Source organism: Channa argus, chromosome 10 (assembly GCF_033026475.1).
Source record: "Channa argus isolate prfri chromosome 10, Channa argus male v1.0, whole genome shotgun sequence".
Classification (NCBI taxonomy): domain Eukaryota; kingdom Metazoa; phylum Chordata; class Actinopteri; order Anabantiformes; family Channidae; genus Channa; species Channa argus.
In genome coordinates, this window is record NC_090206.1 from 13,753,737 (window position 1) to 13,776,476 (window position 22,740).

At 40.0% G+C, this 22,740-nt stretch overlaps 2 protein-coding genes across 16 annotated transcripts in view; both read left to right on the plus strand.

Annotated features, from left to right (window-relative positions):
• The window catches only part of LOC137133993 (protocadherin gamma-A11-like), a 238,444-nt gene that overhangs the window by 51,553 nt on the left and 164,151 nt on the right, over positions 1-22,740 (plus strand). The window contains exon 1 of one of the 15 annotated variants that reach the window (XM_067518299.1): positions 14,366-16,818. The exons of the other annotated variants lie outside the window; for them this stretch is intronic. Within the exon in view, the coding sequence (XP_067374400.1) occupies positions 14,443-16,818 (2,376 nt within the window). The 5' untranslated portion in view covers positions 14,366-14,442. Of the gene's footprint in view, positions 1-14,365; positions 16,819-22,740 lie in introns of those variants that run through there. 15 annotated transcript variants of the gene reach the window in all.
• LOC137134522 (protocadherin gamma-A11-like) lies at positions 958-12,218 on the plus strand. Its single transcript, XM_067519450.1, has 2 exons — positions 958-5,161; positions 12,193-12,218. Exons 1-2 carry the CDS (start codon positions 2,806-2,808, stop codon positions 12,216-12,218), a joined length of 2,382 nt encoding a protein of 793 aa, XP_067375551.1. The 5' UTR covers positions 958-2,805.

Here is a 22,740-nt window from a genome sequence, read left to right on the forward strand (position 1 = left end):
GTGATTTATTCTCTGTTACCTGGTGAGGTGAACGGTGCCCTGGTGTCCTCCTATCTATCAGTTAACGGGGACACGGGAGTGGTCCACGCTGTGAGGTCGTTTGATTACGAGCAGTTCAGGGTTGTGAAAATCCACGTGATGGCCAGAGACAACGGTTCTCCTCCGCTCAGCAGCAACGTGACCGTCAGTGTGTTCATATCGGATGTGAACGACAACTGTCCTCAGATCCTGTACCCCGCCCCGGACGGCAACTCCTTCATGACTGAGCTGGTCCCCAAAGCGGCACACGGAGGCTCTCTGGTGTCCAAAGTGATAGCGGTGGACGCGGACTCCGGACAGAACGCCTGGCTGTCCTATCATATAGTGAAATCCACCGATGCTGGACTTTTCACTATCGGTGTCCACAGCGGAGAGATCAGGACACAGCGGGACATTTCAGAGTCTGACAGCATGAAACAGAACCTTATTGTGGCAGTGAAAGATAACGGACAGCCCTCTCTCTCTGCCACCTGCTCCATGATGTTACTTATTTCTGATAACTTGGCTGAGGTGCCGGAACTGAAGGATATTTCTTATGATGAGAAAAATTCAAAACTAACCTCTTATCTGATCATCGCTTTGGTGTTTGTGTCCACCTTTTTTCTGACCTTCATCATCCTGGGTGTGAGGTTTTGTCGCAGGAGAAAGCCCAGACTGTTGTTTGACGGATCAGTCGCCATCCCCAGCGCTTATCTCCCTCCTAATTACGAAGATGTTGACGGCACCGGAACTTTGCGCAGCACTTACAATTACGACGCGTATCTGACGACAGGTTCTAGAACCAGTGACTTTAAGTTCGTATCATCATATAATGACAACACACTGCCTGCTGACCAGACTCTGAGGAAAAGTCCATCAGACTTTGCTGATTCCTTTGGAGAACTGGAAGAGAATTCTGAGGTATGACCAAAAATGTCTCAGAGTGTTGTTCGTATTATTCTGGCTAAATAAGGTTGTGCAAAAACAACACTTAGTGTCCATCAGACTTTGCTGATGCTTTTGATGACTGTGAGGGTTCTCCTGATGTAGGACCAGGTTCCCTACACACTATGACATCTTTGTGTTATCACCCTTTTTAATAGCCATATATTTTTATTTGTATTTTAGTTGTATTTGTAACGTCAAACTGTACCACATTGCACTAAACTCAGTTACTTAATAGTAAAACTCGTTTACGAGTCATTGAAAAGCATCATCTTTTTCATTTTTCTGAATGCCTACAGTGAACATTCCACATGATATTTTGTTTTATGTTATGTTTTATATCTGCCAGTGCAGATAGTTGGCTGCTCTCTGTGATTCTGTCCTTGGTGCTGAACTTTGCTGTTGCTCTTGTGATGTATGCAAAGTTTCAACCCTGTTATTTTTTTATTTTTTTCCCCTCAGAAACTAGTATTACAGCTTCAGTTTCAGTTTTTTTAACCAGACTTTGAAGAGACATTTATTTATGCACATGGGTGAGCTCTGGTCTCCAACCACAACTAATGTTTTAAATGAAAATAACAATACAATGGGATAAAAATTTGCTTATCAATGTTTTACTTTATCTTAGTGAACTGATGCATTAACTTAATCATTAGTGTGTGATATAGTTCTTGGACTTGGATGGACTATTGTTCTGGACAATTACTCTTCCTAGTTTAGACATCATCACTAAAAATCTTTTAATTTAAATTTTAGAAAGTAACAATATTATATATATCTAGCTTTTATAAGATGTTACAATCTATGAAAAATGCAATGCTGTTATGGAAATAATTTTGACTTACTTAGCAATTTTAAGATCTGTGTGTAATCCTGAAATACTGTTTCTTTTGCTTCTTAAATACATCAAAAACTCTTTATTTCCATTAGTTACACTGGATATTGCTGCATATAATCAAACTATATTCCCATTTCACACCATTGTCTTAATTAATAGTACTTCATATTCAACAGTTAGTGGCAGTGGGAAGTTGGAAAGGTTTAATCGAACTCTTTAAGTCTTTAAAAATAATCATAACCTTGATTTGATGGGTTGGTAGTATTTTTGCAAGTTGTTTTTCTCAGTCACTAACAAGAGTATGTTGAGTCGTATATGGACTGTTTTGGTGTTCTGAGTTTTTCAGGTGAGAGTAACTGTTGCTCAAGTTGCATGTTGATAATACAGACTGTATGAGGAGTTTTGAAAAAGTATGATTAGGAGTAAATAGTACTGTCTCATTCAAAGTAACATTATTTCCACACATTAAGTTTGACCTTGTCCTTCTCTCTCTCAGCACAGCCATGCATCTGTAAGATCTGATTTCAGGCTGGATATTGACTCCATAACGTTTTAACAGCACATTAATGCTTTTCAGCTCGTATGATTTGTTTCTTTGTCAGACAGTCTGTCTTTACATTTTCATAATTTTCAGGATACCACAACTTCTGATGAACATACTATGGCTATGGCGACTAAAGCTTTTTCAGTTTTACAAAACGAGTGAATTAGACGTTTTTTTTTATTAATTATGTTTGTTGATGGTGTACTGCGATAAGCAGGTTTAAATAGAATTTACAATGTTCCTCTTGGATGTTTTAATCGCTGCAATTGTTGAACATAGCTCATGGTGTCGCTACACACCAGCCCTAAAATTATAACATTCCTCTGTTAGTGAACAGACAGTATACACGCATTGAGAGGTTACCATATCACTCTGCATTGTGGTTGCTATTCGTTTAAGGTGCCTGAGCTGTGCTTCGTGAATAGATTCTTCGGCTTTTTTTACAAACTATACATTGACAATGAAGCCAATTTTTTTCGCGTTTCACCCGCGTTTCTATGTCCTCCTCCTTTATTTGCGTGTGGCATGTGGAGATCTGAGCTATTCTTTCCCAGAGGAGATGAAGCGAGGATCACTTATTGGAAATTTAGCAAAGGATCTCGGGCTGCAAACCGGCGCACTCTTTAACAGAAGGGCCCGCATTGACACAGATGCTACGGACAAACGTTACTGTGAGATAAACCTGAACAATGGAGAACTGGTTGTTGCCGACAGGATTGACCGAGAGGGGCTTTGTGGAGAGAAGGCTTCGTGCATCCTGAAATATGAGCTTGTTCTGGAGAATCCTCTCGAGCTCCATCGGATCAGTCTACACATTCAGGATATTAATGATAACTCACCACAGTTCAAGGAAGAAATGATGGATCTAGAAATTCGTGAGTCTGCAGACAAAGGAGCTCGTTTTGTGATAGAGGAGGCGCACGATGCCGATGTAGGCCAAAATTCCGTCCAGCAGTACAGCCTTAAACACAACGATAATTTTATTTTGGCCACTAGTGGAAACACAATAGAGCTCGTTCTCGATAAAGAGCTTGATCGTGAAAAACAACAGGACATTAATTTGCTACTTACAACTCTGGATGGTGGCTCTCCTCAAAGATCAGGTACCGTGGTGATACACGTCACTGTCCTGGATGCTAATGATAATGTCCCAGTGTTTAGTCAGAGCGTCTATAAAGCCAGTCTGCCTGAAAACTCTCCTCTAGATACTGTAGTGGTCAGAGTGAGCGCAACTGATGCAGACGATGGAGTAAATGGAGATGTCACGTATGAATTTGGACACGTTACAGAAGATGTGAAGAAGATATTTAGTATTGAACGTAAAGTAGGTGAGATACAAGTAATTAGCAACGTTGACTATGAAGCTACTAAATCATTTGAAATACGAATCAAAGCAAAAGATGGATTAGGGTTGTCGTCTTACGCCAAGGTCATAATTTCTATCACTGATGTTAATGACAACGCCCCTGTGGTCAATTTGAAGTCTTTAACCAATGTCATACCAGAAAACACCCCACCTGGTACAGAGGTGGGCATCATTAACGTGCAGGACAGAGACTCTGAGACAAACGGAAAGGTCCACTGCTCCATTCAGCAAAACGTCCCTTTTAAGTTAGTTCTCTCTATTAAAAACTATTATTCTCTGGTGACCACAGGACAACTGGACCGTGAACTAGTGTCTGATTACAACATTACAATCAGTGCCTCTGACGAGGGCTCTCCCCCTCTGTCCTCCTCTAAAACTGTTCAGTTGTCTGTAGCAGACATCAACGACAACCCACCTGTGTTTGAGGAACAGTCCTACAGCGCATATGTGACTGAAAATAACAAAGCTGGCTCCACTTTATGTTCCGTCACTGCTCGAGACCCCGACTGGAGACAGAACGGTACAGTGATTTATTCTCTGTTACCTGGTGAGGTGAACGGTTCCCCGGTGTCCTCCTATCTATCAGTTAACGGAGACACGGGGGTGGTCCACGCTGTGAGGTCGTTTGATTACGAACAGTTCAGGAGTTTCAAAATCCAGGTGATGGCCAGAGACAACGGTTCTCCTCCGCTCAGCAGCAACGTGACCGTCAGTGTGTTCATATCGGATGTGAACGACAACTGTCCTCAGATCCTGTACCCCGCCCCGGAGGGCAACTCTTTCATGACCGAGCTGGTCCCCAAAGCTGCACACGGAGGCTCTCTGGTGTCCAAAGTGATAGCGGTGGACGCAGATTCCGGACAGAACGCCTGGCTGTCCTATCATATAGTGAAATCTACCGATCCGGGACTTTTCACTATCGGTGTCCACAGCGGAGAGATCAGGACACAGCGGGACATTTCAGAGTCTGACAGCATGAAACAGAACCTTATTGTAGTAGTGAAAGATAACGGACCGCCCTCTCTCTCTGCCACCTGCTCCATGATGTTACTTATTTCTGATAACTTGGCTGAGGTGCCGGAACTGAAGGATATTTCTTATGATGAGAAGAATTCCAAACTGACCTCTTATCTGATCATCGCTCTGGTGTCTGTGTCCACCTTTTTTCTGACCTTCATCATCATCATCCTGGGTGTGAGGTTTTGTCGCAGGAGAAAGCCCAGAATGTTGTTTGACGGAGCAGTAGCCATCCCCAGCGCTTATCTCCCTCCTCATTACGCAGATGTTGACGGCACAGGAACTTTACGCAGCACTTACAATTATGACGCGTATCTGACGACAGGTTCTAGAACCAGTGACTTTAAGTTCGTGTCATCTTATAATGACAACACACTGCCTGCTGACCAGACTCTGAGGAAAAGTCCATCAGACTTTGCTGATGCGTTTGGAGGTTGTAATAGTTCTCCTGAGGTAGGATCTTGGGCCATGAAATCTGTACTAGTTATCCTAAGTACATTACAAACAAACACACACATATATATGCAACATTTTTGTAATTATTTGGTTACCATATCACTCTGGATTGTGGTTTCTTTTCGTTTTAGGTTCGTTTTAAGTGATGTACACTTTTTTAGCAGACAATTTTCTGTCGTCAGTCATGTCACTGTCCTTTGTGCAGATGTTTCCAATGCATGTTTTTATTGTTTACAACAATTTTCTCCTTCGTTGTCACATTTTGTTCAGGCTGAGTAAAATTTCGTTTCATTTTGTTTTCAAAATTTTTATTACTGTAGTTTTCTTTATCTTTCCCATTGACTATTGTTGAATTTGTTGCTATTAGAATACCGGTGTGTATCCGCTTTTGAATCACTTCAGTTGAGACGTTAGGTATTCATTATTTTTCACACATGCACATTCACACACACAGAGAAAGTTATGCGACATGTAAACACACGGTTGTCATCTCTCTGGGATGTTATTGGTGTTGTTTTACCATCAAATCGTTGTGTTCATTTCTGGTTGCATAATTGCTGTTTTTTTATCTTGAAAAAACAACGATGCCCATTTTTCCTGAACTTGGTTGATGTGAGATTGTGTTGCAGCATGACGTTCTGGTTCATTTTAGAAATAGGTTCTGTTTGTTTATCTGACATTTTATTGCAGTAAAATTGCTGTGATAATGTTTTTTTAAGGTTTTCCTGTTATCAATCTTTTCTTTGGTCGCTAGTATGTGGATTATACTTTTTCGTTGAGTGAGTCAGTTTGCTGGCCCAGTATTACTAAACTAAAACTGAGGCTAGTGTTTGTGTTTTACAAGTGTTGACCCATGTTTGTCATGTTTATGCAACATTCAGAATCAGTATCAGAATCAAATTTTTTGGCCAAGTATTCTAACACATACAATGCATTTGCTTCTGGTCGTTGACAGCTCTCAAGTACATGTTCAAAGAGTATACAAGTCGTGCGAAGTGGGTAGAAGAGCAGCAAATACTTTCACCGCAGTTCTCACTGTCCCCTACAGTCTCTGCTTGTCTTGTTTGGTACAGAAAACTGTATTTAATTGTGATTTCACAGTAAAGGTTTTCTGATATTGCTGTGATGTTACAGTATGTTGTTGTACAAATAATATATTAAATTGGGATTTTACAGTAAATGTTTTATGACATTGCTGTGAGGTAACATTATGCAATTGCAGAATGACAGTAGATACTGTAAAAGTAATGCAATTCAGAATCCAGTAATTAACTGTAAATTTACATCTATAATTACATTGTAATATTGCACATTTGATTTAGTTTAGATAGATAATTGAGTGTTAAAAACAAAACAAATTACTGCATTAACAGCATCAATTTTACTAATTTATTTAGCAAACTATACACTATGAGTTGCTGCAGTCATTTTAATGTATATAAACCTGAAAGAGGGTTGTGCAAGACTCACTGTAGGGAAATAGATAATTAATCCTGACATTCTGATTGGACAAACCAATTAACTGTAGTACATATAATCATCTATAAGACAAAACATTTGGAAATTTTCTTTAACTTCCTTCAGCTTTTTAAAACACTAATGAAATTGTTATATGAATGTAACTTTCAAAACAGACTGACATTAACACGCATTTCTTCCAACTATTTATGGCACTTTAAACATGAAAAGCAAGTGCCAAGTTATGAATGTTCCTCCACCCCCTCTCTGATTGCCAACTTTTCACACAGTCCTGTCTAATTTTGTCAATGACATCCACTCAAAGTCAATGAGTTTTGTGATAAAAGTACAGACTTGTTGATTCATGTGTCCATGCGGTCTCTTTGACGCTGACTCCCATCTGTAGATTAATGCCAAGGAAACACCTGTAAGAATAGGACCAAGAGCAAAGTTGTTAGTTTTTGATAAGAAACTAAAGGAGGATAATAAAAGGTAGGCTTTAAAGAAAAATAAAGATAACATTACCTTTGGATAAATGCCAGAGTGCAGGAAGCATCTTCGGCATACTGCAGGTAAAAATTGTAGTGTCTCGTGAAAAGAACAGCCAAACCACTTGTAATGTCATGGTGAGGTCCCATGACCACCTGTCCCTCAATAGACAGCATCCATGCTGTTGGCTTCAATATCTCACCTGAAATAACAAGACAAATCAACTATATCCCAAAGAATAGAATCCAGAAGAGGGTGTATGTGTGAATGCTAATGTCAGAGTAAGATGGTTCCAACATTTATTTATTTTCTTTCTTTCTTGCACTTGCAAGAAACGTGAAACATGAACATTAATTGTACTTTGCTTTAATGTTTTCTCCTTGTTTGCCTTGTTCAGTACCTCACGTGTTAGTTGCTTTGGATATAAAAGCGTCTGCAAAATGACTAAATGTTAATGTAAATGTAGTACGTCAAAAAAATGAGAACATCAACATTACCTTGGCTGTGGGACACAGCTGCAAAATAAGAATCAAATGTAATACTCTATATCTTCAGCACTACAGTTAACTTTTCAACTGAAAACTGTTTTCTTTAGGCACAGCATAAATATAAAGCTCAGCGAGAATGAAAGAAAACGTGTTTAAGATGGCGGTGAGACCAGCGATGTTGTTCGGCTTAGAGACAATTGCACTGAAGGAAAGCCAGGAGGCAGAGATGGTGGTAACAGAGCTTAAGATTTTGAGGTTTTCTTTGGGAGTGACGAGGATGGACAGGATCAGGAATGAGGACATCAGAGGGACAGCTCATGTTAGATGTTTTGGAGATAAAGTCAGAGAGGCCAGATTCAGTTGGTTTGGACATGTTCAGAGGAGAGACTGTGAATATATCAGTAGAAGGATGCTGAGGTTGGAGCTGCCAGACAGGAGGTCTAGAGGAAGACAAAGAGTAGATTTATGGAGATAATGAGAGAGGACATGAAGTTAGGTAGTGTGAGAGAAGAGGATGCATAGTAGGAATAGTAGGAATACAGAGTAAAACATAACTGATTACCAGTGAAACAGCATTTTATAGACAGAACTCAAAAAAACATGTCAGTAATATCAAACAACTCTTGATTGTAAAAATCTTTAACCTATTTTACTAACATTCCAACATACTACTATGACCACTACTTGTGAGCAGCTCAATTGAAAGTAGAAAATAAAATAAAATAAGCATTTAACATATATGTAATGTTTTAAACAAAAATCAGCTTTTTGTAATAGTGGTGTTGTCTCAAACTGAAGTCTATTGCAGTTCTTTGTAAAAAGCGGGGAAAATCATGACTGCACTGTTCGCATACGAGAGGAATTTTACACAACTCAACCAATAGCACTATATGAAAATCTGATTCATTTTAAACAACAAAATTACAATCAAAAACTGACATTTGTGTTTTATTTTTTTAGCTGAACAGGGAGGTAAATGGGTGCTCCTTGGAATCACTCTCTCATACACAGGTCTACATGGTCATTACAATTATAAATGGAAGATTCAATTACATCCTTACTGAGTTTCATCACACTATAACTTCTCTGGTTGATATGAAGTCATTATACTAACATGCAGATTATACAAGGAAAGCCTTCACGATAAACTTAGAGATAAGAAACGTTAACAGATGACAAGTAATCTTAAAAAATAATTACCTTAGTTATGAACCTGTTTACAAAGGAGCGGGCTGAAACCTAGTTACCGCCAGTAACGTTACCGAATAACGGCACAGTTCACTTACCGGGAGGAGAGAAATGCCAAAGGGAAAACTAACAGAGAATGTGTAACATCAGGCTACAACAAGTTAGCTAAACTTTCAGTTACTACAAACCAAGACTTGTAGTTTTATAATATTGAACCCTCTGTTACTAAAAATGAGCGGGCTTAAACCTAAAGTTCCTGCCAGTAACGTTAAATTAAGCTAACGTTTACATGTAAACTCATGTTCTAACTTCAGGCTCTTGATACAAAACACCATATCGTCCAGTGTTATTGCAGTAACTATTACAGACATTCATATCAACACGCTCCTTGACAAAACATGTATATTGTATTACTTACCGTATCTGAGTGGCAGACTGCAGAAAGTGAAACAATATTAAAATGTCAACCAAGGCTTCGCAATCCAAATGTTGTGAAATCACATAAAAAATTTACAGTGTATGATTTCGCCTTTGAGTTGACAAACTGCAGGTGAATGGTTTCTCTAAATCACTTTAGGAATAATTAACAACACACAGTCAAATACACTTTACAACTTTTAGCTGATGGCCTTATAAGTTCACTCTCAATGGTACAAATAAAAACTATATAGCAATTCTCACAGGCTCATAGTCTTCAAATTTAAAATATGACAGTGTTTTCTCATAAAACCTGAGAAGACTCGTCAAATAAGTTTATGTTTTAGATATGCTAAAATAATTATCCTGTTATACCCCTAAAACACTCATGGTGTCAGTATGTACCAGTAAATTGAAGTGAGGACCATACTCCACCCCTTTGACATATCGAATTTAGAGCCTGAATCTAATGAGGCAGTGTGAATTTGCTTCCTTATGACTGCAGCAGAGATTTTTATTGACTGGAGACTTCACCTATCTACCATTGATATATTTGAACACGCAAAAGGTTTTGACGTGTGGGTTTTCCTTACAGTAACAATGGGATACAGCAGGTTTGCGCTTCACCACGGATTGGCTTTTGTTTTGCTTGTCCTCCACTCAGTCTGCGGGGATGTGAGCTACTCCATTCCGGAGGAGATGAAACGTGGATCAGTGATCGGAAATATCGCAAAGGATATGGGACTTGATTTGGGCAGACTGTCTGCTCGCAAGGCTCGTATCGACTCTGAGGACAACGGTGTGAAGTACTGCGGATTAAATCTCAACACTGGAGGTCTAATTGTACAAGAACGGATCGACAGAGAAGCGCTTTGTGGGAAAAAGGCCTCGTGTGTCATAAAGCAAGAGCTTGTTTTGGAAAATCCATTAGAGCTGCATCGTGTTAGTGTCCGCGTTCAAGACATTAATGACAATTCACCACAGTTTAAAGAGGAAGCACTTAAAATTGAAATTCAGGAATCTGCGGTCAAGGGGGCACGATTTCTACTAGATGAGGCGCACGATGGAGACATCGGGGAAAATGCTGTTCAGAGCTACTCACTTCAAGAAAATTATCATTTTAATTTAAATGTACAGTCAAAGAGTGGTGGTAGGAAATATGGCGAATTAGTCTTAGATAAAGAATTAGACAGAGAAGAGAATTATGAGTTTAGGCTTTTGCTTACTGCATATGATGGTGGCTCTCCTCAAAGATCAGGCACCGTAGTGATACACGTCACTGTCCTGGATGCTAATGATAATGTACCAGTGTTTAGTCAGAGCGTCTATAGAGCCAGTGTGCCTGAAAACTCTCCTCTGGATACATTGGTTATTACAGTGAGTGCAACTGATGCAGACGAGGGAGTGAAAGGTGAAATTACTTATGGACTTGACCATGTTTCAGATGAAAACGAAGTTTTCAACTTAAACCCTAAAACTGGAGACGTTACAGTTAAAGGATCTATTAATTTTGAAAAGAAGTCATCATATGAAATGCAGGTTAGCGCCAAAGATGGTTTGGGGCTGGCGTCATATGCAACATTATTTATTGAAATTGTGGATATTAATGACAATGCACCAGTAATATATTTGAATTCCCTTAATAACCCCATACCCGAGAATGTTTCACCTGGTACAGAGGTGGGCATCATCAACGTGCAGGATAGAGACTCTGGGAATAGCGGACAGGTCCACTGCTCCATTCAACAAAATGTCCCCTTTAAGTTAGTTCCTTCTCTTAAAAACTATTATTTTCTCGTGACCACAAGACAATTGGACCGTGAACTAGTGTCTGATTACAACATTACAATCAGTGCCACTGACGAGGGCTCTCCCCCTCTGTCCTCCTCTAAAACTGTTCAGTTGTCTGTAGCAGACATCAACGACAACCCACCTGTGTTTGAGGAACAGTCCTACAGCGCATATGTGACTGAAAATAACAAAGCTGGCTCCACTTTATGTTCCGTCACTGCTCGAGACCCCGACTGGAGACAGAACGGCACAGTAATTTATTCTCTGTTACCTGGTGAGGTGAACGGTTCCCCGGTGTCCTCCTATCTATCAGTTAACGGAGACACGGGGGTGGTCCACGCTGTGAGGTCGTTTGATTACGAACAGTTCAGGAGTTTCAAAATCCACGTGATGGCCAGAGACAACGGTTCTCCTCCGCTTAGCAGCAACGTGACCGTCAGTGTGTTCATATCGGATGTGAACGACAACTGTCCTCAGATCCTGTACCCCGCCCCGGAGGGCAACTCCTTCATGACCGAGCTGGTCCCCAAAGCTGCACACGGAGGCTCTCTGGTGTCCAAAGTGATAGCGGTGGACGCGGACTCCGGACAGAGCGCCTGGCTGTCCTATCATATAGTGAAATCCACCGATCAGGGACTTTTCACTATCGGTGTCCACAGCGGAGAGATCAGGACACAGCGGGACATTTCAGAGTCTGACAGCATGAAACAGAACCTTATTGTGGCAGTGAAAGATAACGGACAGCCCTCTCTCTCTGCCACCTGCTCCATGATGTTACTTATTTCTGATAACTTGGCTGAGGTGCCGGAACTGAAGGATATTTCTTATGATGAGAAGAATTCCAAACTGACCTCTTATCTGATCATCGCTTTGGTGTCTGTGTCCACCTTTTTTCTGACCTTCATCATCATCATCCTGGGTTTGAGGTTTTGTCGCAGGAGAAAGCCCAGACTGTTGTTTGACGGAGCAGTCGCCATCCCCAGCGCTTATCTCCCTCCTAATTACGCAGATGTTGACGGCACAGGAACTTTACGCAGCACTTACAATTACGATACGTATCTGACGACAGGTTCTAGAACCAGTGACTTTAAGTTCGTATCATCTTACAATGACAACACATTGCTTGCTGACCAGACTCTGAGGAAAAGTCCATCAGACTTTGCTGATGCCTTTGGAGAACTGGAAGAGAATTCTGAGGTATGACCAAAAATGTCTCTGGGTGTTGTTCGTATTATTCTGGCTAAATAAGGTTGTGCAAAAACAATACTTAGTGTCCGTCAGACTTTGCTGATGCTTTTGATGACTGTGAGGGTCCTACTGAACTAGGACCAGGTTCCCTACATACTATGACATCTTTGTGTTATCACCCTTTTAATAGCCATTTATTTTTATCTGTATTTTAATTGTATTTGTAACTTCAAACTTAACCACATGTGCACTAAACTCAGTTACTTCATAGTAAAACTTGTTTACGAGTCATTGAAAAGCATCATCTTTTTTATTTTTCTCAATGCCTACAGTGAACATTCCACATGATATTTTGTTTTATGTTATGTTTTATATCTGCCAGTGCAGATAGTTGGCTGCTCTCCGTGATTCTGTCCTTGGTGCTGAACTTTGCTGTTGCTCTTGTGATGTATGCAAAGTTTCAACCCTGTTATTTTTTTCTTTTTTTCCCCTCAGAAACTAGTATTACAGCTTCAGTTTCAGTTTTTTTAACCAGACTTTAAAGGCACATTTATTTATGCACATGGGTGAGCTCTGGTCTCCAACCACAACTAATTTTTAAATGAAAATAACAATACAATGGGATAAAAAAAATGCTTATCAATGTTTTACTTTATCTTAGTGAACTGATGCATTAGTGTGTGATATAGTTCTTGGACTTGGATGGACTATTGTTCTGGACAATTATTTTTCCTAGTTTAAACATCATCACTAAATAACTTTTAATGTAGATTTTAGAAAGTAACAACAACATACATATCTAGCTTTTATAAGATGTTACAATCTATGAAAAATGCAATGCTGTTGTGGAAATAATTTTGACTTACTTTGCAATTTTAAGATCTGTGTGTAATGCTGAAATACAGTTTCTTTTGCTTCTTAAATACATCAAAAACTCTTTATTTCCATTATTTACACTGGATATTGCTGCATATAATCAAACTACATTTCCATTTTCATACTATTTCCTTATTTAATAGTGCTTCATATTCAACAGTTAGTGGCAGTGGGAAGTTGGAAAGGTTTAATCTGAACTCTTAAAGTCTTTAAAATAAGCTTAACCTTGATTTGATTGGTTTGTAGTTTTTTTTGGAAGTTATTTTTTCAGTCACTAACAAGCGTATGTTGAGACATGTATCGACTGTTTTGGTGTTTGGAGTTTTTCAGGTGAGAGTAACTGTTGCTCAAGTTGCATGTTGATAATACAGACTGTATGAGGAGTTTTGAAAAAGTATGATTAGGAATAAATACTGCTGTCTCATTCAGAGAAAAATTATTTCCACACATTAAATTTAACCTTGTCCGTCTCTCTCTCAGTACAGCGATGCATCAATAAGATCTAATTTAAAGCTGGATATTGACATCATAAGGTTCTTATAAACCGTGAACGCTTTATAGGACGTATGATTTGTTTCTTTGTCATTCTAGTTAAATAGTTGGTAATAGCGTATGGACATGCAAGTTAATAGACACTTAAGTAACAATGTAGTCAAAAGGATATGCTCTAGTTTGAAGAACCTAAAGTTCCTGCAGTATTTGAGATAAGCCAAACCAATAATCACAATCAAAAAAAAAAAAAAAAAAAAAAAACAGATATTCATATTAACGTGAAAAAAGCAGGACACTTTTAAATGTCATATCTGAATCATATTGGAAAAGTATTTATTATGCCACAACTGGGCCTCTAAGCATTTCTCCAAGTTATACTGTGTACGGTGGGTATGTGACAAATAAAATTTGAATTTCATCATACAAGGCCGACTCAGGGGTACTATGATAATTGGACAAATTACCACAACTTTCCAAGCAAAACAAATCAAAAACTTTTGAGGGAGCAGGATACCACAACTTCTTATGTACATACAATGGCTATGGCGACTAAAGCTTTTCAGTTTTACAAAACGAGTGAATTAGACGTTTTTTTATGAATTATGTTTGTTGATGGTGTGCTGCAATAAGCAGGTTTAAATAGAATTTACAATGATCCTGTTGGATGTTTTAATCGGTGCAATTGTTGAACATAGCTCACGGTGTCGCTACACACCAGCCCTAAAATGATTAAATTCCTCTGTTTGTGAACAGTGTACACGCATTGAGAGGTTACCATATCACTCTGCATTGTGGTTGCTATTCGTTTAAAGTGCCTGAGCTGGGCTCCGTGTATAGATTCTTCAGTTTTTTTACAAACTATATATTGACAATGAAGCCAATTTTTTTGGCGTTTCACCCGCGTTTCCATATCCTCCTCCTTTTTTTGCGTGTGGCATGTGGAGATCTGAGCTATTCTTTCCCAGAGGAGATGAAGCGAGGATCACTTATTGGAAATTTAGTAAAGGATCTCGGGCTGCAAACCGGCGCACTCTTTAACAGAAGGGCCCGCATTGACACAGATGCGACGGACAAACGTTACTGTGAGATAAACCTGAACAATGGAGAACTGGTTGTTGCCGACAGGATTGACCGAGAGGGGCTTTGTGGAGAGAAGGCTTCGTGCATCCTGAAATATGAGCTTGTTCTGGAGAATCCTCTCGAGCTCCATCGGATTAGTCTACACATTCAGGATATTAATGATAACTCACCACAGTTCAAGGAAGAAATGATGGATCTAGAAATTCGTGAGTCTGCAGTGAGGGGAGCTCGTTTTGTGATAGAGGAGGCGCACGATGCGGATGTAGGCCAAAATTCCGTCCAGCAGTACAGCCTTAAACACAACGATAATTTTATTTTGGCCACTAGTGGAAACACAATAGAGCTCGTTCTCGATAAAGAGCTTGATCGTGAAAAACAACAGGACATTAATTTGCTACTTACAACTCTGGATGGTGGCTCTCCTCAAAGATCAGGTACCGTGGTGATACACGTCACTGTCCTGGATGCTAATGATAATGTCCCAGTGTTTAGTCAGAGCGTCTATAAAGCCAGTCTGCCTGAAAACTCTCCTCTAGATACTGTAGTGGTCAGAGTGAGCGCAACTGATGCAGACGATGGAGTAAATGGAGATGTCACGTATGAATTTGGACACGTTACAGAAGATGTGAAGAAGATATTTAGTATTGAACGTAAAGTAGGTGAGATACAAGTAATTAGCAACGTTGACTATGAAGCTACTAAATCATTTGAAATACGAATCAAAGCAAAAGATGGATTAGGGTTGTCGTCTTACGCCAAGGTCATAATTTCTATCACTGATGTTAATGACAACGCCCCTGTGGTCAGTTTGAAGTCTTTAACCAATGTCATACCAGAAAACACCCCACCTGGTACAGAGGTGGGCATCATTAACGTGCAGGACAGAGACTCTGAGACAAACGGACAGGTCCACTGCTCCATTCAGCAAAACGTCCCTTTTAAGTTAGTTCCCTCTATTAAAAACTATTATTCTCTGGTGACCACAGGACAACTGGACCGTGAACTAGTGTCTGATTACAACATTACAATCAGTGCCACTGACGAGGGCTCTCCCCCTCTGTCCTCCTCTAAAACTGTTCAGTTGTTTGTAGCAGACATCAACGACAACCCACCTGTGTTTGAGGAACAGTCCTACAGCGCATATGTGACTGAAAATAACAAAGCTGGCTCCACTTTATGTTCCGTCACTGCTCGAGACCCCGACTGGAGACAGAACGGTACAGTGATTTATTCTCTGTTACCTGGTGAGGTGAACGGTTCCCCGGTGTCCACCTATCTATCAGTTAACGGAGACACGGGGGTGGTCCACGCTGTGAGGTCGTTTGATTACGAACAGTTCAGGAGTTTCAAAATCCACGTGATGGCCAGTGACAACGGTTCTCCTCCGCTCAGCAGCAACGTGACCGTCAGTGTGTTCATATCGGATGCGAACGACAACTGTCCTCAGATCCTGTACCCCGCCCCGGAGGGCAACTCCTTCATGACCGAGCTGGTCCCCAAAGCTGCACACGGAGGCTCTCTGGTGTCCAAAGTGATAGCGGTGGACGCGGACTCCGGACAGAACGCCTGGCTGTCCTATCATATAGTGAAATCCACCGATCCGGGACTTTTCACTATCGGTGTCCACAGCGGAGAGATCAGGACACAGCGGGACATTTCAGAGTCTGACAGCATGAAACAGAACCTTATTGTGGTAGTGAAAGATAACGGACAGCCCTCTCTCTCTGCCACCTGCTCCATGATGTTAGTTATTTCTGATAACTTGGCTGAGGTGCCGGAACTGAAGGATATTTCTTATGATGAGAAGAATTCCAAACTGACCTCTTGTCTGATCATCGCTCTGGTGTCTGTGTCCACCTTTTTTCTGACCTTCATCATCATCATGCTGGGTGTGAGGTTTTGTCGCAGGAGAAAGCCCAGACTGTTGTTTGACGGAGCAGTCGCCATCCCCAGCGCTTATCTCCCTCCTAATTACGCAGATGTTGACGGCACAGGAACTTTACGCAGCACTTACAATTATGACGCGTATCTGACGACAGGTTCTAGAACCAGTGACTTTAAGTTCGTATCATCTTATAATGACAACACACTGCCGGCTGACCAGACTCTGAGGAAAAGTCCATCAGACTTTGCTGATGCCTTTGAAGAAGTGGAAGAGAATTCTGAGGTATGACCAAAAATGTCTCTGGGTGTTGTTCGTATTATTCTGGCTAAATAAGGTTGTCCAAAAATAATACTTGGTGTCCATCAGACTTTGTTGATTCTTTTGATGACTGTGAGGGTTCTCCTGATGTAGGACCAGGTTCCCTACACACTATGACATATTTCTGTTATCACCGTTTTTAATAGCCATATACGTTTATCTGTATTTTTAGCTGTATTTGTAACTTCAAACTGTACCACACGTACACGGAACTCAGTTACTTCATAGTAAAACTCTTTTACGAGTCATTGAAAAGCATCATCATCTTCATTTTTCTGAATCCTTACAGTGAACATTCCATATGATATTTTGTTTTATGTTATGTTCTATATCTGCCAGTGCAGATAGTTGGCTGCTCTCCGTGATTCTGTCCTTGGTGCTGAACTTTGCTGTTGCTCTTGTGATGTATGTAAAGTTTCAACCCTGCTAGTTTTTTCTCTTTTTTTCCCCTCAGAAACTAGGATTACAGCTTCAGTTTCACTTTTTTTTACCAGACTTTGAAGACACATTTTTAATCCACATGGGTGAGCTGTAGTCTTCAACCACAACTAATTTTTAAATGAACATAACAATACAATGGGACAAAAAGAGGCTTATCAATGTTATTCTTTATCTTAGTGAGCTCATGCAATATTTTAATCATGAATGTGTTATTAGTAGTTCTTGGAGTTGGATGGGCTATTTTTCTGTACAAAATATTTTTTCGAGTGTAGAAATCATCACTAAATAACTCTTAATTTAGATTTTAGAAAGTAACAATATTATGCATATCTAGGTTTTATAAGATGTTACAATCTATGAAAATGCAATGCTGTTATGGAAATAATTTTGACTGATTTAGCAATTTTCAGATCTGTGTTTAATCCTGAAACACTATTTCTTATGCTTCTTAAATGTAATGAAAAATCATTATATCCATCAGTTACATTGGATATTGCTGTGTATATAATCAAACTATATTCCAATTTGCACACTAATTCTTAACTTAATAGTACTTCATATTCAACAGTTAGTGGCAGTGGGAAGTTGGAAAGGTTTAATCTGAACTCTTTAAGCCTTTAAAAATAATTGTAACCGTGATTTAATGGGTTGGTAGTTTTTGTTTGTTTGTTTGTTTTTTGTTTTTGCAGTTTATTTTTCTCAGTTAACAAACAAGTGTATGTTGAGACATATATGGACTGTTTTGGTGTTTTGAGTTTTTCAGGTGAGAGTAACTGTTGGTCAAGTTGCATGTTGATAGTACAGATAATGAGTTTTGAAAAAGTATGATTAGGAGAAATTACTACTGTCTCATTCAAAGAAACATTATTTCCACACATTAAGTTTGACCTTCTCCTTCTCTCTCTCAGCACAGCCATGCATCAGTAAGATCTGATTTCAGGCTGGAAATTGACTTCATAAGGCTTTTATAGCTCATTAAAGTTTGTCAGCATGTATGATTTGTTTCTTTGTTAGTCAGTCTGTCTTTTCAATCTGATAATTTGTTAGAGGTTGACGTTGGAGAAGGCTGTTAGAGGTTGAATCTGTCAAAATCATAGTTTGCAATTATTTGTATTGAATGTTTTACTTAGAGACTGTTTTTTAATGTTGGTAGTAATTATTGGTGATCTACAAAAAGCTAAAAACAAAGATTATTGTTGCAAATAACTGAACATATTTAATTTTTAGCTGTATATCAATATCTCATTTTTTGCACTATGCAACACTGTGTAATGATGGTTTACAAAATGGTCAAGAAAATAATATTTCCAGATGAACTAAAACGTTACTGCTATATTTTCATTGAACTCATGGTGTCACTCTTTGCCAGTCTGTGTAAACATTTCCACCCCATCGTCGGTTGGGCAGACCATCATTTTTAATCGCCTTTGCTTTGTGGATTCAGCAAGAGTTGCTGATGTTAGCTGTCGTTTACCAGAACTAAACAGTTCTTACTGAATTTAAAATCTTTACTGGACTTTTGTCTTTGATAAAGGCACTGCCATGATGGGAGGCCAGATGATCTGCATCGTAGTAATTCTATTGTGTCAAGCTGCCTACGCTGACGTGAGCTATTCTGTTCAGGAGGAAAGGAAGCGCGGATCTCTTATCGGAAATATAGCGAAGGATCTGAACCTGGACCCGAGTAAACTGTCTTCTCGAAATGCCCGTGTTGATGCAGCAGGGAATCGCAAAACATACTGTGACATTAATGGCAGTACTGGAGATTTAACTGTAGCCGAGAGGATTGACCGAGAGGAACTGTGTGGAGTAAAGCTGTCATGTGTACTAAAACGCGATCTAATACTAGAGAATCCGCTGGAGCTGCATCATTTCAGTCTACACATTCTAGACATTAATGATAATGCACCACAATTTAACGATGAATTGATCAATCTAGAAATCCGTGAGTCTGCAGTGAGGGGAGCTCGTTTTGTGATAGAGGAGGCGCACGATGCGGATGTAGGCCAAAATTCCGTCCAGCACTACAGCCTTAAACACAACGATAATTTTATTTTGGCCACTAGTGGAAACACAATAGAGCTCGTTCTCGATAAAGAGCTTGATCGTGAAAAACAACAGGACATTAATTTGCTACTTACAACTCTGGATGGTGGCTCTCCTCAAAGATCAGGTACCGTGGTGATACACGTCACTGTCCTGGATGCTAATGATAATGTCCCAGTGTTTAGTCAGAGCGTCTATAAAGCCAGCCTGCCTGAAAACTCTCCTCTAGATACTGTAGTGGTCACAGTGAGCGCAACTGATGCAGACGAGGGAGTAAACGGAGATGTCACGTATGATTTCGGACATGTTACTGAGGATGTGAAGAAGGTCTTTAGCATAGACCGTAGAAAGGGGGAAATAAAAGTTAATGGTATGATTGACTATGAGTCTGTTGCAACATACGATTTTCGCATTAAAGCAAAGGATGGTTTAGGATTAACATCATACACGAAGGTAACTTTTGATGTCATTGATATCAATGACAACATTCCTGTAATTTCTGTTAAGTCTTTGACAAATCCTGTACCAGAGAATGCACTGCCTGGTACAGAGGTTGGCATCATTAACGTGAAGGATGCAGATTCTGACAACAACCAACAGGTCCACTGCTCCATTCAGCAAAACGTCCCTTTTAAATTAGTTCCTTCTATTAAAAATTATTATTCTCTGGTGACCACAGGACAACTGGACCGTGAACTAGTGTCTGATTACAACGTTACAATAAGTGCCACTGACGAGGGCTCTCCCCCTCTGTCCTCCTCTAAAACTGTTCAGTTGTCTGTAGCAGACATCAACGACAACCCACCTGTGTTTGAGGAACAGTCCTACAGCGCATATGTAACTGAAAATAACAAAGCTGGCTCCACTTTATGTTCCGTCACAGCTCGAGACCCCGACTGGAGACAGAACGGTACAGTGATTTATTCTCTGTTACCTGGTGAAGTGAACGGTGCCCCGGTGTCCTCCTATCTATCAGTTAACGGAGACACGGGAGTGGTCCACGCTGTGAGGTCGTTTGATTATGAACAGTTCAGGAGTTTCAAAATCCACGTGATGGCCAGAGACAACGGTTCTCCTCCGCTCAGCAGCAACGTGACCGTCAGTGTGTTCATATCGGATGTGAACGACAACTGTCCTCAGATCCTGTACCCCGCCCCGGAGGGCAACTCTTTCATGACCGAGCTGGTCCCCAAAGCTGCACACGGAGGCTCTCTGGTGTCCAAAGTGATAGCGGTGGACGCGGACTCCGGACAGAACGCATGGCTGTCCTATCATATAGTGAAATCCACCGATCCGGGACTTTTCACTATCGGTGTCCACAGTGGAGAGATCAGGACACAGCGGGACATTTCAGAGTCTGACAGCATGAAACAGAACCTTATTGTGGCAGTGAAAGATAACGGACAGCCCTCTCTCTCTGCCACCTGCTCCATGATGTTACTTATTTCTGATAACTTGGCTGAGGTGCCGGAACTGAAGGATATTTCTTATGATGAGAAGAATTCCAAACTGACCTCTTATCTGATCATCGCTCTGGTGTCTGTGTCCACCTTTTTTCTGACCTTCATCATCATCATCCTGGGTGTGAGGTTTTGTCGCAGGAGAAAGCCCAGACTGTTGTTTGACGGAGCAGTCGCCATCCCCAGCGCTTATCTCCCTCCTAATTATGCAGATGTTGACGGCACAGGAACTTTACACAGCACTTACAATTATGACGCGTATCTGACGACAGGTTCTAGAACCAGTGACTTTAACTTCGTATCATCTTATGATGGCAACACACTGCCTGCTGACCAGACTCTGAGGAAAAGACCATCAGACTTTGCTGATGCCTTTGGCGATTGTAATGGTTCTCCTGAGGTAGGAACATGTGCCTTTTAAGCTTTACCAGTTGTCTTAAGTACATAACAAACAATTACACACATATATAGCCAACATTTTTGTAATAATTTAAGTGTTTAAAGTGATGTACACATTTTTTTAGCAAAACAAATTTACTATCTGTCTTCAGTCATGTCGCTGTCCTTTGTGCTGATCAATTTTCTTCTTTGTTATCATATTTTGTGTAGGCTGAGTAGTAATTCGTTTCGTTTATTTTTTCAAATTTTTTATTACTGTAGTAGTATTTGTGGCTGATCTTTCAGAGTAACAATGTGTTTCCGGTTTTGAATCACTTGAGTTGAGACGTTAGGTATTCTACCTGAAATACTACTCGGATTTTATGTCACAATAGGTTGTTTTTATATTTTGATCTAAAACAGTTAGTATAGTCTGAGGGAAAGTCCATGAGACTTTGCTGATGCTTTTCGAAGTTTTGATGTTTCACCTGAGGTAGGAACTCTATCAGTATCGCTAAATAATTTTTCATTCATTTGTTGTTTTTATTCATTTTTTCTCTCCAACAGTTTCGTACCGCGGTGGCAACTCAAGACATTGTGAACCGTTGAGCTTGAACATTTGTTTTGATATTTGCCATCTAAACTTATGTTTAAAAAAATCATAAACAGCTTTTCTAATAACTTTTCCTCCTTAAGAAAAAAACTTTTGTTGATAACGTGCAGATCTGAAAGCAGCATATACATAGGATGATAATAACAACTACACCCTGCACACTATTTTTCACACATGCATGCACAATCACAGTCGCAGAGAAAGTTATGCGACATGTAAACACACGGTTTTCATCTCTCTGGGATGTTATTATTTTTGTTTTACCATCAAACCATCAAACCGTTGTCTTTTTTCTGATTGTATAATTGCTCTTTTTTGTTGAAAAACATTAACAACGATGCCCATCATTCCTGAATTTGGTTGATGTGAGAATGTGTTGCAGCATGATGTTCTGGTTAGTTTTTAGCAATAAGTTCTGTTCGTTTATCTGACATTTTATTGGAGTAAAATTGTTGTGATAGTGATTTTTTTTTAAGTTTTCCTGTTCTCAATCTTTTCTTTGGTCGCAGGGCTATACTTTTTCGGAGTGAATCATTTTGCTGGCCAAGTATTACTAAACTAAAACTGAGGCTAGTGTTTGTGTTTTACTAGCGTGGCCCCAAGTTTTTCTTGTTTATGCAACATTCAGAATCAGTATCAGAATCAACTTTTTTGGCCAAGTATTCTAACATATACAATGCATTTGCTTCTGGTCGTTGACAGCTCTCAAGTACATGTTCAAAGAGTATACAAGTCTTGCAAAGTGGGCAGGGGAGCAGCAAATACGCAGATTTCACTGTGCCCTGCAGTCTCTGCTTGACTTGTTTGGTGTTTGCTTCAAACTAGAGTGTGATAGAAGGGCAGAGGACAGATGTTATGAACGCAGAGTAGAACTAGATTAACAGCTCCTGTGGCAGGTTGAGCCCCACCAGCTGCCACAGGAAGTAAATACTCTCCTGAGCCTTTCTG